Source organism: Dromiciops gliroides, chromosome 2 (genome assembly GCF_019393635.1).
Source record: "Dromiciops gliroides isolate mDroGli1 chromosome 2, mDroGli1.pri, whole genome shotgun sequence".
In the NCBI taxonomy this organism is placed as follows: domain Eukaryota; kingdom Metazoa; phylum Chordata; class Mammalia; order Microbiotheria; family Microbiotheriidae; genus Dromiciops; species Dromiciops gliroides.
The window spans coordinates 615,228,173-615,246,038 of NC_057862.1; the positions used below are offsets into that span (position 1 = coordinate 615,228,173).

Sequence of the window (17,866 nt, forward strand, 5' to 3'; positions counted from 1 at the left end):
TACTTTTTGCAAATATAACTTGAGAAATCATTTTTATAAATCAATTATTTTTGCAACTTTTATCTGATTATGAAAAATGAACAATTTGATTTTCTGAAATGCTTTTTGCCTTTGAATTACTTCAGATGAAAACATTACATAGTTTAAACTCGATGTTCAAATAATGCTAAACATGAATTGATTCTTTTGCCCTCTATCATAAAAAAATTTTGGAAAATATGAATTTTTTAGAAATGTTTAGAAATATATCCAAGACTGTGGCAGTATGGGCTAGTGGGCAAAATGCCACCCTTTTAGTTGGGAGGGTCTGTGTCCAAATTCAACCTCTGACAATTGCTAGCTTTTTGCCTGTTGCCAACTCATTTTTGTCTTTCAGAGCAAAATGGTAACAATAGTTCCTATAATAGCTATGTTAAAGGATTGTTGTGATGCTCAGATAAAATAAAACAATATAAAGGGTTTTATAAACCTTAAAACATTATGTAAAAGTTAGTTCTTTTTATTATGGTTGTTGAATTTCCTTTGACTGCTATGCATTTGAACCTCATAACTAAGCAACCATAATCAAATTATCTAAGCCCACCTCAGAGATTGTTTGCCTTTAAACCTCAAACACTTATGCATGCACAGGATCTTTGACTCTCAAGTGATAGCTCTCCCACTGTGTTGAGATCTGATTATATAGAATCTTTGGGTTACTCCTTGGTATGCATGTTTAAATATATTGGATATCTCAGTAGTTTATGAATCTCCAACTTACCTTAAGCCTCTGAAAGAATGTTCCAGTTCTTTGAAATAGTCCTAGGACTCTTTGGTTTTTGGGCAGGGCAGTGAGAGTTAAGTGACTTGCCTAGGGTCACACAGCTAATAAGTGTCAAGTGTCTGAGGCCAAATTTGAACTCAGATCCTCCTGAATCTAAGGCCCATGTTTTATCCACTGCGCCACCTAGCTGCCCCAGTCCTAGGACTTTGAATAGCTAGTTATTAGTCCCCTTTGCAAATTTTATCAGATCATTAGATCTTGGGATTTTGCAATTGGAAGAGACCTTAGAAATGATCTACTCCAGTTCCCTCATTTTATAGTCCCAGAGATGAATGAGCAATAAACGTGTTGTGAGAAGGCTGGCCTCCAGATCTCAGCTCAGCTACTACATCTCATATCATAGAGCAAGACATTTAACCCGTCTGGAATGCAGTTTCTTCTTCTCTAAGATAAGGGAACATGAATAAGTGATCCCTAATGTCCTTCCAAGTTTAAATCCTGTCATCCCTAGGGAAGAAACTATTGCAGATCACAGTCACTAAGTAGCAAAGTACAAAGTGGAATCCTCAGACTCTGAAGTCCTAAAGCAATCCCCTAAATATGCTTCAGTGCTTAATTGTACTTTTGCTTCTCTTCAACACTGTTATTGTCTCTGGGCTTTGTCCTAGGAGCTTTCCCATGTGAAACTTTTCTTCACTGGTTGTATAGAATCTTTGGTTTCCAAGTAAGGTATTCTTTTCTGGGGCAGCTAGGTGGCACAATGGATAGAACCACCTGGTCTGGGGTCAGAAAGACCTGAGTTCAAATCCCGCCTCAAATACTTAGTAACTATGTGACTGTGGGCAAGTCACTTAACCCTACTTGCTTCAGTTTCCTCATCTGTAAGATGAACTGGAGAAGGAAATGGCAAATCACTTCAGTACCTTTGCCAAGAAAACCCCAAATAGGGTCACAAAGAATAAGACATGACTGAATTAACAGAACAACAAATATTCTTTTCACTAAGCCATGTTGCTTCTTCTGGCCATCTGTATTGTCCTACTTCTACATTCTTAAGAAAAAGGAGAGGAAACAGAGGGAAGATGGCAAAGGAAATTAAATAAAAGTTGGCCGCACAAATTTCTTCAAGACTGAATTTTAAATATATAGTCAATAAGCATATCTGTTACATTGTTTAAGCTATTGACTGCTACTCTCAATTATGTCAGTGTATATTGGATTTGGGACATTTTATGCTTAAAAAAAGACCAACACCCTTCTCTATATGAGAATGTTTTTGAATATGTTATTCAAAGTAATGCCACAGCACAGGCTCGCCAGAGCTATCAACCACAGCAAACAAAATTTTGTTGTCTGATTGAATAGCAAGTAGGCTTGGGATTATTTACAGACCAGAGCACAGGCCAGGTGAGTGAAGAAACTTCCCCTCCTTAAATCATACCACCTTGGACCCCCTGAAGCTTGGGACAGTGCATCCTGGAAGCAGTGCCCCACTTTAAGAAGGAGTTAAAAGTAAAGAAATAGGTGGGCAAAATGAGAAGACAGAGAAAGATATGGACCATAGAATGTTTCTTTAGTGACAAGGAAGATCGAGGTGTGCACCCTCAGAAAAGGATAGCAACATCAGGGCTCCTACATCCAAAGCTTCCAAGAAAAATATGAATTGGTCTCAGGCCATAGAAGCACTCAAAAAGAACTTTGAAGATAAAGTAAGAGAGGTAGTGGGAATAAAATGAGAGTGATGCAGGAAAGTCATGAAAAAAAAGTCAACAGCTTGAAAAGCCAAATGGAAAAGCTCTCTGAAGAAAAGAATTACCTAAGAATTAGGATTGAACAAATGGAAGCTAGTGACTTTATGAGAAACCAAGACACAATAAAGTAAATCCAAACAAATAGGGCAATGTAAATATCTTCTTGGAAAAACAGCTGACCTGGAAAATAGATCCAGGAGAGATAATTTGAAAATTATTGGACTACCTGAAAACCATGATCAAAAAAAGAGCTTCGACATCATCTTTCAAGAGATTGTCAGGGAAAATTGCCCTGATATTGTAGAAACAGAAGGTAAAATAGAAATTGGAAGAATCCACCAATCACCTCCTGAAAGAGATCCCAAAATGAAAACTTCCAGGAATATTATAGCCAAATTCCAGAGCTCCCAGGTCAAGGAGAAAATATTGTAAGCAGCCAGAAAGAAACAATTCAAAGTAATGCCACGGGATCCTGGGTGTAGAACTGGAAAGGAACCTCAAGATCATCTGCTCCAGTCCCTTTCCTTCACCCAGTAGGGAACAGAAAGTTCAGTGGCTTGTTCAAGGTCACACAATATTAGGTGACAGGGGCAGGAGTTAAAGTCAGGTTCTCTGACTTCAGAGCCATCACTTTTTCCATTGTACTACACAGAGCCCCCATGTGTATTTTGTGAACACCAGAGCATTTGATCTTCAGTGTTATGAATTTGCTTTCCGTTTGTGGGATAGAAAGGTATAATCTTGCTACCAAGGAGTAAGTCTGAGAAAATATTTGCTTTGTACCAATCTTTTGCATATAAAAAGAAACTCCTTTTTCTTCTAAGACAAATAGTGTCTTATAAGATGTAGCCCCACCCCCTGCCCCCCTCTCCTTGCCGGAGTTAAATCAAGGGAAATTTTCATCTATAACTCAGTTATAGATTAGAATTATAAGTCGGTTTTAAAGCCCATAGGGTTACATAGCAAGAAAGGTATTTCCTCACACAGCCCCCGAGTTTTAAAAAGCATATTGTTAGTCCAACTGCTTATTTATCTACAATATATTTAGACCCTGTGGTAGCAGGTGCTGACACACAAACCTTTTACCGTATTTGCAAAAAAACAAAAAAACGATACATTCCTTCTGTATGTAGAAATACAAGACTCAGGATGTAGCAGTTAATTAAGGTCCATGTCATAGTTTTGTTTATAAAAATATTATAAAATATTAGTATCTAGATAGGATTTTATTCTTAAAGAGAATATTATAATCCTGGCATGTTATGTCCAATAAGAAATTTCAATTGTATCTTTTTTATTCTAAAGTATTTATTTTGTATGTGTTTTGTTTTCAAAGGAATTGGCATTTGATCCGTATGAATCATATGCTCAAGACATATTGCGGCCTGGTTTTCACGACCACTTTCTTAGTCAGTTATCTAAGCCCGGGGCAGCCCTCTATTTGCAGGTATAGTGATTTTGACATGAAATTGTCCATTGTTACATCAGCAAACAAACAAGAACTATAACTTTATAAATCACTTTCTTTTCCAGTCAATAGGTGAAGGTTTCAAAGAAGCCGTTCAGTATGTTTTACCCAGGCTACTTCTAGCTCCAGTGTATCACTGTCTACATTACTTTGAACTTTTAAAGGTAAGAAACCAGTACTGTTCAATGAAAAATAGTTCAGATAATTTTCTTGTTTCATAATAAATCTTTTCAGCATCTGTACTATAATGTTCATAGTAAATATAAACTAAATGTGACTGAAGACTCAAGATAGGGGAACATTTTTAGTGCAGTTTGAAAAGTAGGTTGCAAAGTGTTTGTTAAACCTTTTCATCTTTTATCTCCTTTCCTAGGATTTCATATATTTTATTCTCTCTATTATACCTGTTAGATGAAAATAGCCCTTCCATCTGTTTGGATTTCTATATCTCCATTTTCTCCTTTAGCATTGTAACAGAAAATTGAAGGTTGGGAAGGAACAAGAATAAAGGAAGGCCCCAGTTCATTGCATTTATACAGACCAATTTTGCCATTTCCCCAACCAGAGAGCTAGCTGTTCATTGCTTTGAAACTCCTAATTTTTCAGTCCTATAAAATTCCTTGTTATAGACATAGAATTCTAGATACTCAATTTAAAGACTAGCAAGAAGAGAAAATTTGTTTTTCCAATCATATGCTATAATTCTGTTTTCTTAAAGAACATGGCATTTTGAAAACAGAATCTCTGTCAGTGGTGAAGAAAATGTATTCAACAAGCATATATTAAAGGCATTTTGCTACCTGCCAGGTATAAAACACAAAAATAGTCTCCACCCTGGAGGAGCAAGGAAAAGGAAAGCTGAGCTTCAATCCGTGTAAATTGAAGTACAACAATGCAAGTAAAGGTGCTGTGCTTTTTAAATTGTAATATTCTTCATTTAGTGATATGGACTACTTTTAAAGATAACAATATCACAGGCAAATTCCTTCACCATTTTTAAGTTGTAGCTGAGTTGTTGAAGAGATTATTGTCTTTTTACCTTTTTATTGGTCCAAATATGTGAATTCCTTAGTGTAAAGGTCTCCCAAGTGAACAGCCTCCCTCTACCAATAAAGATCAGGAATTATTCTGACTTGTCAAAAGCCAAAAAGCCTGGATGTGTCAGAACCCAGATTATTTTCTGTCAGGCTAAATTTTTTCTACCCAATGTGCTATGCTGCTGCTTTTCTCAAAATAGTACCAACTCAGAACTAGTAACACATGAAGACTGAGTGTAATATTATCTTAATTGGATTCTCCATTTGTGAAAATACCTCCAGGGATCAAGTAGTCTAAAAAAAAATACTACAAAAGATATAGCCCTGTTGTTTTAATTTTTTAAAAAACCATAAAACTTCTTAGTCATACTGATGTGACAAAATATGATTTTGTTTATTCTTAGTTATAATTATTACCTTCTCTAGTAGTGGTTGATGAGATGATCTTTTTGTAGTAAATGAACAAGGAAAATAAGATTTTTGACTCCAGTATGGGGGAAACGACAAGTTATAAAACTTCACCTGACCTTCACTGCTCTTCTGTTCTTTGTGAATTTTGTTTTATTGTAGGAGGTGGTTTGTTGTGAATGGCTTTTTCAGTAGGCTGGTGTTTAGGGTATTTGAACTGGGATTCATATCAAGGGAGTTAAAAGACCATTATGGGGACAGTAGATAATCTGTGGGCTACTTTTAAAAGTTATATTGGTTCTTTTTGTTTTTATATCATTTCCAAATATTCTACTCTTTTCTCCCTGTCTAGAGATCCTTCCCTTGTAAAGGTTCTTTAAAAAATAGTTCCCAACAAAAACATCAAATGGGATCTGCTAAAATATGCAGCATTCCATGCCATTCCATATCCATCCCTTCCCAGGGTCAGCATTGATCACTATCATCATGCTGTCTTCAGTTTTATTTTTCTTGGGTTTTTTTTTTATTACATTATTGTAGTCTTTGTGTATATTGTCTCATCTTTAGCTTTACCAACAGAGATATTCCTCTTATTTGTCCCTGTCCTATCATTCCCTCTACTACCACCCTAGTTCAGCCTCTACTTATCTCTCATTTGGACTTCAGCAGTTGTACAGACTTCCTAAATCTACAGTTTCTACTTTTTCTAGTCTTTCCAACACTTTGCTTCCAAATTAATTTTTCCATTAGACAGGTTTGACCACATCATTCCATTGTTCAGAAATTTTCAATGTCTGTTTTCTGACTATTAATTTACTTTCAGATTCCTTAGCCTTATGTTCAAGGTCTTGCACAGCTTGCCTTTAGGCTACTTCACTTGTCTGATCTCATGCTACACATATCACATTTCATATATTCTAGCCAATTAAACCACTTACCATCCCTTCTGAAATGTCAGGCACTTTCCCGCCTCCTTTGTTCATATTGTTTTGCACACCTTGAATATTCTACCCCTGTCTCTTTAAATTGACATCCCACCTTAAGTGTCGAATTCAAATATTTCACTTCAAGGAAGTCTTCTTTGAAATCAGTACCTGAACTTTTCTTTCTCTTTTATCTGATTGCCTCTATATTAAATTATCTCTGCACATAACAATAGCAGCCATTTGTATTACAGTAAAATTATAGAGTGCTTACATGTTACTTCTCCAACTAGATAGTCATTTTCTTAAGGACTAAGAAGACCAAGGCTCCAATTTAATAAACACTTACTATGTGAGAGACACTATGAGATACAAAGATAAAAATTAAAAACAGGACCTGGGAGTCAAGAAAGGCTACATTCTATGAGGGGATGTAACAGGTAAACTGTTAAGTAAATACAAGATAATTTGAAGAAGTAGGGAATAGTAACAACTATTTCTATTAATGTAAGTGGGGAATGCAATGAATATTACTATTACTATAGGGGAACCAGGAAAGATTTCAAATAGGAAGTAACAAATGGCTAATTTGTCTTTATTTATTCCCTAGCTTCAGCACAGAATAAGGGAGGGATGGTGGAAATTATTGAGTCTGAGTTAATCCTGTACAGTGGGAAGTGTGCTAATTTGGAGCTAGCGAGCCTGAGTTCCAGTCCCACTTTGCAGTTTATTACCACGGTGACCCTTGGTATGACCCTTAACTTCTAGATCTGTTTCCTCATCTATAAAATGAAGGGGTCAAATGAGATGAACCCTGTAATTGCTTCTAACTTTAGATATGTGATCCAATGACTTAAAGATTTTGTCATTTTCACTCTACTTCCCTCCTAGTACCTACTTTCATCTAGTTTATAGTTATATCTTAATCACAATATATTTTATTTATTACAAACCAAAATGAAACAAGTTCCATATCTCAATTATAACTCTAGCTTTGAGTTATCACCTATACCCTTAAACTTATAGATCAGAACATGTCGTCCTATAAGACTTTTTCATTCCACGGACTTGACCCAAAATGTGTCCTATGTAGTACATAAAACTGTGGGTTGAAATGAAGAATGAAGATTGCTTCTATAGCTGGCGATGCTGTCAGGTACACAGTTACTTATAAATGACAAGCTTAAGTTTTCCATCCCCATTTGAACCCATGGCTCATGGGGTTAACTGAGAAACACAAAGTGCCATTCCTTAAGAACACTGGTTCTGGAGTCAGAGGCCTTGGTTCAAATCTGCAGCTGATGCCTGCTTACTGGCTTCTCCTGGACAAGCCAGTTCATCTCCTAGGGCCTCAGTGTCTTCATCTGTAAAGTGAGAGTGTTGGACTAGATGTCTCTGAGTTCTCTTCTTAGTCTCGATATATAAACCTTTGTTGCCCTGGTTGTCTGTACATTATTGTTTACAAACATTTATCTGCCTTGGGTATGTTGCTTAAATATTAAATAAAATGCAAAATTAAATAACTGCTTACATTAGGCAGTTGCTTAATATTATACCTCTTAAGCATTGTGGTATTTTTCGGATTTGGGAAAGTGTCTTCTAATAGAGCCAAAACTAGGTGTCCCCAGTCCCTTCATCATGAAGCTAGACCTAGCTGTGTCTAGAAGACATCCTCATAATTCCTTTTCTTCTCAGAATACTAAGGAGCTAAAGGAAGAGAGAGAGCCATATTTGGCAGCTTTCAGCAACAGTCAACAATCACAACTTAACCATTGTTCTCAAGAAGAGCTTAGTGCAAATAGAAAGTAGTCACTTCCCACAGAAAAAAGTTGGGAACCACAGCCAGATCTTGAATAGTAGTTTCCTTTCTGTTTTGTGTGTATACATGTTCAGATGTAGAGTCATTCTCAAACTTTGCCTTCTTGACTCCACCTTTTTCTTCTGTCTGTCATACTGAAATGCTGAGGAAGAATTATTTAAATTAGCTTCTGATTCCATGAAGAGCTGGAGAGATATAAGGGAAAATTTGGGAAATCTGGATTGTAGCAACAGTAGCCCTTTAAAATTGCTGCCACTTGTGGCAGCAGGCAGGAGGCTTTGAGAGTAATCCCACCCCTTTTCATACAAGTGGTGCCTGGAAGCCATTTGCTTAGGAAATCTACAATCAGTTAATTTTCTTTGGCTAGAACAGGGACTTTGATTTAAACAACATTTCTGTTAAACATCAGATTTTTTCTTCAACACAAAGGTACTTTTTATAAACATTTTCCTTTAAAACATTTCATTAAAGTTTGTGTTTTATAATCATATTTGTCTATGTAAATTTTCCTTGACTTTAAAGTTTGTTGACAAGAATACTTAATGTGTAAAAAAATTTTTTTTAATTTACAGTAGCTTTATTTTAAAATACTTTTCATACATATAAAGTTTATTTTATTTCACAAGTTTGGACTTCTTCCTTCAGAAAGTATAACTATCCTAGCTAGTATTTAAAAGATTTTTACTATTTTAAATCAGCAGTATCTTCTGTTCTGTTACTGTTTTATTTTGGGCCTCCAATGTATAACCATGTATAACCAGACAAATCAGAAAGTCATTCAGGACTATATTCAATTTTTAAAATTCCTAAGAAGATTACATTTTCTTTTTAAATGCAATCAATACTATCACATCTAATCTAGAGAGTATTTTTTTCCTCCCTTATGAGGCATTTGGAAGGTATCCTCTATTTATTCACACAATAATTTTTTGGGGGGGTAATTTTCTAGTTGCACTTGAAAAAAAATTCCATTTTTGTCTTAATGTTTATGATGGTTCCTTATTCTGAGTTGTTTAATTTTAAAGTATATGTTTTATTATTTCATTATTCTAGTTTAATTTTTATGCATGAGATCAAGATCTCAACTTTAAAATTTGACAATAACTTCAATCAACATTGGACAAGTCACTTCCCAGCCTCAGTTTCCTCATCTGTAAAATGAGAGAGTTGGACTAGATAACCTTAGGTGGCCCTCTAAATCTATCACCTACAAGTGTGATTCTATTCTTCTAGAAAGCCCAAAATCCTAGTTTAAAAAAATTTTTTTTTTAAGCCAGACAAAATCTAACAGGAATATAAACATTCCTAGATTAAGAACCCAAAATAGATGACATTGGGGTTATTGATGGTTTCTTACCAATGAAAAAAAAGAGAGAAATGGTAGGAATATCATTCAAGATCTCTGCTTCAGAATAGAGGTTTAGGTAGAAAAGAAAAGACTGTTTAGATATAATTAGAGGGGCAATACAACTTAAATGTAACTTGACATGAAATTAAGGACCAGCACAATTAGAAGTGTTATACTTGTCAAAATACTATTTTAATGTTTCACTATTTGCTTGGCAATGCTGTTGAGTTTTAGAAAATAAAGGCTCTTGCTAAAGATTCCTCAAAATGCCTTAAATCCTTAGACTATTGGTTTGTAGTAAATTTTAATAAATTAAAAATCTTACTAGGTATTTGAATGACTTGACTTACTTGAAGTATAGACCTGTTTCCCCTAGTTTTTTTGTTGTTTGTTTGTTTTTGCTAATATTACAGCTGCTACAAAAATTTCAGGCCAGAATATTAAGCATGGGAATTTTAATGCAAAAGGTTTAAAACATAGAAGTTCAAAACTGCAGTAGATCTTAAAAAATGTAAAGATAGATCTGTTTTCCCTCAAAGTAGGTTTTCTTTGGGATTTGAGGGGTTTTCCCCCCTAAAACTATAACTGATTTTATTGGTGTAGGGAGGTCTTGGGGAGGATCCCCCTTTACCAATGAAGTTCAACCCTTGCTTTACAACTTAAAATTTTAGAAAGTTGACTCAGTTACAGAAACTCAGTGATGTCCATGCCACCCATAAAGGTGCAGTTAGGTTATTTTCAGTGCAAAGGAAAAGAAATAATTGTACCTATTCTGTGTGTGTGTGTATTTACTAGTGAAAGGCCTTTCCTCAATTTGTGGCAGTTGTTCAGTAGGCCCCCCACGGCAGATGCAAAGTACGCTTTGGTGTACTGCTTTTGCCATTTGGTAGCTGAAACAGATGAAACTCATTGCCACTCCTTGAAAGCACTTTTATAACCCACTGCTTATGCCTCTTAATCATTTTAAAGGTGGTATGCATCAGCAAATTTTAGACTTAGACTGAGATTTACAGCAACTGATGTCTTATTACCAGAAGTTAAAGATAGAGAAAAGGATTATAAAATATGGCTTCTCTCTCTCAAGCATAGCAGTTCTATCTACTGTGTTTTCTTTTCCACAGCTTTTGAAGGGGAAAAAATTCAAAACATTGAATGAAAATGGCCTCTGTGCAGACCCTGGCCATAGATATGAATGTCTGGCTATAGGACAACACATTGCAAGGGCTATTGTAAAGAGATGAGTCTGTCATTCCATATTTTCCATTTCTCGCCCCAAGTCAACTAAACTGCTGTATGGAGCAGTTGTGGTTGATGGGTTGTTTTTGTTTTTTTCTTTTTTGTATTTTCAGTTTCCTCCTCCTTGTAGCCTTTTTTCCATTGGTGGCTTCCTGTTCAGATTGCCAGGATCCTTTCCACCCTTCAGTTTTTTAACTTGCTTTTCCATTATTCTTGCATTTTGTAGCTCTTCTTCAGTGTTTGTTATGGCTGTGATGTCCACAACAATAGGAGGGGAAACAGTGAAGGGCTGCAACTCAGACTCGTCAGGTAGGCGAGAGAGCTGCTCACATTCAGAAAATGTTTCAGTAACTAAAAAGTTAGGAAGAGTCGGATCCCCATGAGGAGTCCAAATGTGGGAAACCGGGATTTGGTTTTGTGCTCTTTTGGTTTTGGATTCTTTGTGTTTTGCTTTTTATAGGTTTTTTTTTTTAATTTGTAGATAGATCTTTTACCTTTCATCTATTCCCAGTAATGCAACTGACTTTGAAGTATTTACAAACAAACAAAAAAAAAAGCAACCCAAGTTATTCCCTACTCAAAAAGGAGGGTCAAGTGCTATTTATGCTTATTTGTATTGTTGAAAGTAAGCCTGAGGTTTAGAAACATAGTTTAATTTTTTTTTAGCTTACCTTCTGCTTGTCTTATGATGATTTCTTTCATCAAATATGTAAATTCTAATTCCTTTTTTAAAAGAGAAAATAATGAAATTGACTTTGTCATCTTATTTATATAGCCAAAAATAGTCCTGAGTCTTAGTGTTCAGGTCTAAATAATTATATCAAGTCTGGGAAGAAGCAATATTTGTTTATGTGCCTGAAGACTTAATTAACATTATTTGTCAGCATTTTGCTGTTGCTATATTTGGTAGCTCTTTCTTTAATTCAGAGTTTCTAGTGACTTTGAAAAGATTTAGAATTGTAAATTTGTCTCTTTAGTAGAATTGCTTTCAAAAAAGACTATGTAACATAAACACTGTGATTCAGCAAAATTCAAGATACCTCTTTCCTCTTGTGGGTAAATTACATTATCTGAGAAGATAGCATCTATTTTTAATAGGGTTTTTAGGATCTTATAAGTGTTCTTATAGCCAGACATGATAAATAATTTTAATGTATTATTCTCCCTTTTAACAACTCACCTGTATATAATATGTTCAATTATATTGCATGTATGTGGCTATGTATATCTATATATACACATAACATACAGAGAAAAGTTACAAAACACTTTGATCACAATGGTCAAGTACACAGTACAAATATTTCCACTTTACGGATGAGGAAAAGAAGGTTCATAGGATAAATGATTTGCTTAAAGCTACCTAGCTAGTAAGTATTGGAGTAATTTGAATAAATTTTTGTTAATTATGTAATGTAAGATTGTTACTTAAGTACAGTGTTCAGTATATTGTCATGTAATTTAGAATTGCCATTTATTGAATAACAAATCATATTTCTTCATGACACTCCAAAAAGATAGGATTTGCCTACTGCTTTGTGTAGGGAGTAGGAATTAATACATGATTTTTTAAAAATATATTTCATTTTTTTATTAATGTATTGCTATGGGCTATTTAAAAATTTTGCCAGTAATTTTTTTCATAATTATTATATGGAGTTAGAAATATTTTTACTCATTGCTACACAAAGGAAAAAATTGTTTTTGATGAGATTTCTTTTTAGCTTGGTAACCCTATTTCAATTTCATCTTCTTCTCCCATTGATTCTTAGGTGAACTGTTTTCAATGAGGAAAAATTTACTGGGTAGGGAGTTTTATAAACTACATTATCTCTTTTAGCCTCATAATATCCCTGTCAAGTTGAAAGTATAATTGTCATTAGCCCTGTTTAATACTGTTTGTAAGTGACAGGCAGAAGTGAAAGCAAGGTCTTTGACCTTTTCGGTGCTCTTTCCTCTACACATTGCTGCCTTATTCTAGAGACATTGTCCTCCTACTAATGTAGTCCAATATATCATGCTGAAGTTCCTCAGTTATCTCCCCCCCCCCATTTCTGTTTATCTTTATGGTTATTCTTTAAAATGACTTAGACACTTAATACTAAATGTCAGTTAGAATTACTTAAACATTTCTATGAGAACAGCACCTGTTTTCTAGTCATCCAGGTTCAAAACTTTGTAGTCATCCTCACCTATTCCCACCCTCCTCACCCCACACCCAGTCCACTGACTAGTCTTACCATTTTTACTGCCACAACAACCCTCTTTTTCAAATCCAGGCTCTTCTCTATATTCACCTGGATATCACCCGGTGTCAGGGCCTTGTGAACTCTAACCTGGACTATCACCTCCTAATTTGTTTGCTTGCATCCAGCGCTTCCTCCACTTGGCTGCCAAATGTCTGTTCCCAAATCCTATCTACCCTGTCTCTCCCTTCCCTGCTTAAGAAGCATTAGTGGATGTACTGCCTTCTCCAAGAAACACCTTGGGCCCCTCTCAGTCTTTCTCCAGCCTCTCTTTTCAGGATTTCACTTGGTTCCCTTCACGGTCTCAGTGTTCTAGTCTGTGGGTTCTACCTTTGGAGCACCAGACTCTGCACTTCATCTCCCAGCTTAGTTCAGGCTATCAGCTGGGGGCTCCTTGGCTCCCTCCCCATTTTAGTTCATGTCACCACCTACAAGGCATTTTCCCTGATCATTAGTGCTCCTGTATTTTCTTCTTACCTACTTGTTTAGGTATTGATATGTAAGGTCCTTGAGGGCAGGTACTACAGCTGCTGCCATGTCACCCACAAGCAGGAACATTAGAGAACCACACCATGTTCAGAGAAATCTTGTTCAGTTTGGACTCTACACTAGATCTCCTCCATATGTATGTGTATGTATATGTATACACATAAACATATATGTGTGTATATTTGTGTGTGTGTGTATAAAATGTTGGCAAGCACATTTGTCCCTGCTTTTTTACTTCTCCTTGATGTTTATGACATTAGGTCATTGATCAGAGTTTTTTCCTGTTGTGTCTTTTAATGAATAGTGAGTGGTTTTGGTGTATGAATTGCAAATGACTTGTATGAAAAGAGATTGATTATAAAAGTTTTTATTTGATCAATCAGCAATAAACATGATGAAATCTTATGTTTTCTTTGGGGAGCATGGTAGGATGGTGATCAGTTTTTTGGGGTTTGTTTTTGGTTTTGGTTTTTGGGGGGGGGGGTTTGGGCAGGGCAATGGGGGTTAAGTGACTTGCCCAGGGTCACACAGCTAGTAAGTGTCAAGTGTCTGAGGTCAGATTTGAACTCGGGTACTCTTGAATCCAAGGCCAGTGCTTTATCCACTGCACCACCTAGCTGCCCTGGTGATCAGTTTTAATAAAAAGAATTGTTATGCTAAAATAAGGCCTCAAATAGAGTCTTATGCATGTAGAAATGATTCTTCCTCCTCTACAATTATTTGCATGTAGTCCAATCTAATACCTGTTACACATAATGATATTTCTCTGATAGTTCTGAAGGTAAAAGTCAAATTTGTTTCATGTAATCTTAACATTCCATTTCATGTGTCTTCAAATGCTTCTATTCAGTAGGATCAGATTTTGGAACAAATTTGGACAGGTTTCCAATGGGGGACAGGAGAAAAATGGTCCCAAGTTTCAGGCTTTTTCTGCACTGCTGTTTTCAGAGCTGGACATTTGGAAGGTTTCAGTGCTTCCAAGATGATGTGGTCATTGCTCTCCTGTCCTGCTGTAGGGGCCAAATTTATTATGGGGAGAGTTAATTGGGTGACTCGTGGTAATATTGGGGGGTCAGAAAATAATGAGAGACCTCTAGGTCCAAAGTTTCCTCCCTTCCAAGCTGCCTTTTTCAGTTATTTCTCCCAGGCTAATAAGAAAGGAGATTAACAGCCTCTTTTCCACAAACAAACCAGGTTTTATTAATGGGAATAAAATTTACACCAAAGGTGAAGTTAATAAAGCCAGGGACAAGGGAATAGGGGAAGAGAAAAAGGTATAAGCTCCCTGGCTCTAGCAAAGACTAACTTGAACCCAAACTTGCTTCCTGCTCAGTTAGCTCAAAGAACTGGCTTAATTCCACTCACCACCTGGGGTCCGTAGTTTCAATGGGAGTCAGCTGTGTAGTCCCTCTCCAGTCCTTTCTCGAAGCTCACCAAATGGAAAGAGAGCTCTCAGAGCGAGCATTCCCCTTTTTACATTTTTTTCTCCCCACCCCCAAAGGGGAAGTCCTTCAAGCTAGATGGCTGAGAGTGGTCCCCTAGTAACTCAGTAGTACACTAACACCTTGCTCAGGGCAGGCCAGGTGTGGCCTATATCTATAATCATCCCCAAGTAAGTACTTAGTCAGTTTCTCATTCTCACCCAATTCAAACAATACTAAATCAATCAGGTGGGGCCCCTGGGTATCTGCCAAATTCCATTATTTTGTCACACTGCACTGAGGTCCATACCCAGGAAGGGCCCCTGATCCCTTGGGACCAGAAGTGATACTGCCCCTCAAGGTTTCCACTCCCTCTTGACCAAAAGTGGGCATAGGCAGTGGAGTTGCCAAACCGTGTCTGGTTCTTCATCCAGTGCTAGCATAGGGAGCCCCTGTAATCTCTTTCTGATCAGTTGCCAGGTTCTCTTATTGTCTCTGGCTTGAGAGCTCCCAAAGCTGCTGCTGCTTCTACCCCCACCACCAAGTCCTGCCATTGGTATGTTTCATCCATGTGGGCTTCCAGGTCAGCTTCCACCCCTGTGTCATAGATCTTTCTTTCTGACCTCCTAAGTTGTCTTGGGCTGGAAGAATGAATTACTGTGACCTTTTGTTGGCTGCTATTCCAGAATTCAAGTTAAAGGCATTATTTTAAATTTGTTTGGAGGAGAATTTTGGGAGAATTTAGTGAATGCTTTCGCTACTCTGCCATCTTGGCTCTCAATCTTATGTTTTATATAATTTTTAAATGATCAAGATGCGATCTGTTCAGTAGTGCTAATGAAAGCCTTCTTGTTTGCTACTAATATCCTTATCAAGGATATACTCAGTACATATATAGATGACTCAGATAAGCATTTCCCACCTATATCTTAGAACAGGCCCGTGATTCAATAGTTTTTATTTTCTCAATTGCTTCAGGGAGTGGGATAGATCTTTTAAGTAGGTCTGATATTTTTTCCCTCACATCTTTGGTATTTTCTGTTACTTCCTTCTAGGTTTGGTTGGTCTTATACAGGAATCTTGGTGATTTGTGTACATTTATTTTATATTTTGTTAGTAGTTTCAGTTAGAGTTGGTATTGTTAGTAAAATTTTTTATTATAGGAGTATAGTGATACTGACAATGGACATCCTTGCTTTACCCCCGTATTGGACTCTAGTTTATCCCTGTTACATATAATGCTGGCTCTTGGTCCATTTATTCTTCTTTTCATGTGTTTGGAACATAAATGGATGTTGTATTTTGTGTTTCTTAATATGCTGTGTTTTGCTATTTTTTTATTTTCATACTCAGTTTGTTGATTTGTCCTTTCCTCTTTTATGCTGATGAAAATGACTAGATAAATATAGATTTCCCCCCAAGGACTGCTTTGGATGCATACAAATATTTTTGTATGTTGTTTTTGACATTTTAAAAATTACCTGTCATTCCTCAGCCTATTTTTAGAATTGTTATTTAGTCTTCAATTAAATTTTAGTCCTTTCTGCAGTAGGCCTTTATTGAATTTTAAAAATTTTATTGTGATTAGGAAAGATGTATTCAATATTTCTGCTTTTCTGTATTTGTTTTGAGGGTTTTAAAAAGTAATTTTTTTGATATCTTTTGTCTTTTTACATTGCCAAATTTCTCAGTCTCTCTCCTGCTCCCTTTGACAGACAGCTATGCCATATAACCAATAAGCATATAATAGTAAAGAATGCCTTCAACATTGATTCTTTTTTGTATTGGATTATGTCCTAATATACATTTTTTGTAAAGTTGTAATAAACAACTGAGCAATCTGTATACTTTTGTCTATTTCCACTAATAATAACTCAGATGTAAATGAGGTTTAAGTGATACCTGTTACCCCCATACCCTTTTCTTTTGTCATGGCTTCTACTTGCATTCTCTAGTTCTGTCAATTAAGTTGCTTCCCACATTATTTCTCCACTTTTCCTTTATATATCCTTCTCCGCCCCCCCCACACACTTTCTTTTCTTCTTTGAATAACATCAAAACATAACAAAAGTTAACTCTCAGGCCTTGTGTCTTATTTGACTTTCTCTATGATCACTGATGACATTATGGTTCTATGGAGATGCTAATATTACACTCCATCTCCACTTCCTATTAGAACACAAAACATCATCCTTATGAAATATTTTTGATTGTTTACTTCTATTTAGCTTTATTGTTTTTCTTTACTGTTGTGTCTATATTTCAGAGTTTCTTCTCAGTTACAGTGTTTTCACTAGGAACGCTTAAACGTTCTCTATTTCATTAATTATTCTTTTCCCCTGTAGGATACTTAATTTGGGAGAGTAAGTTATTCTTGTTTCTAAGCCTATGTATTTTGTCTTCGGGAATATCGGGAGTGAAGACACTTAAGGCAATAGTTGCTGTATTTTGCATGAGTCCAACTAGTTCTTAACTTGAACTGTTTTTTAAATCTAAGTACTTAAAAGCATTTTTTCTTTGACCTAGAAACTCAGGATTTTGGTTATCATTTTCTTGGGAGCTTTCATTTTGGGCTTTGTTTTAGGAGGTGATCTTTGCCCTATTATTCTATTATGTCCCCTGATGACATTATGGGTCATTTTGTGAAAAATGTTATCATTTTCTTTCATAATTTGATGAAATATGCTATCCTTTTTATTTTTAGTCATAGTTTTCAGGTTGTCCAGTGATTCTTAAATTAACTTTTATTTTCTAGGTCACTTGGAATTTTTTGTATGAGAGCCCTTATAATTTCTTCTGTTTTAATATTTCTTCTTTTCTCATAGGGTGTTTAGCCTTTGTATCATCCATTCTGATTTTCAGGGAGCCTGTTACTTGAGTAAGGTTTTGTAGCTACTGTGCTAAGCTGTATTAACTCATGTGTCTTTCATATTTCTTATTTTTTATAGCTAAATCAA

The 17,866-nt window shown here is 35.9% G+C and overlaps 1 protein-coding gene across 1 annotated transcript in view; it reads left to right on the forward strand.

Annotated features, from left to right (window-relative positions):
- Positions 1–17,866, forward strand: part of SOS1 (SOS Ras/Rac guanine nucleotide exchange factor 1) — a 167,459-nt gene that overhangs the window by 84,612 nt on the left and 64,981 nt on the right. The window contains 2 exon segments of the mRNA XM_043981139.1: positions 3,851–3,961; positions 4,048–4,146. Coding sequence (XP_043837074.1) covers positions 3,851–3,961; positions 4,048–4,146 — 210 coding nt within the window.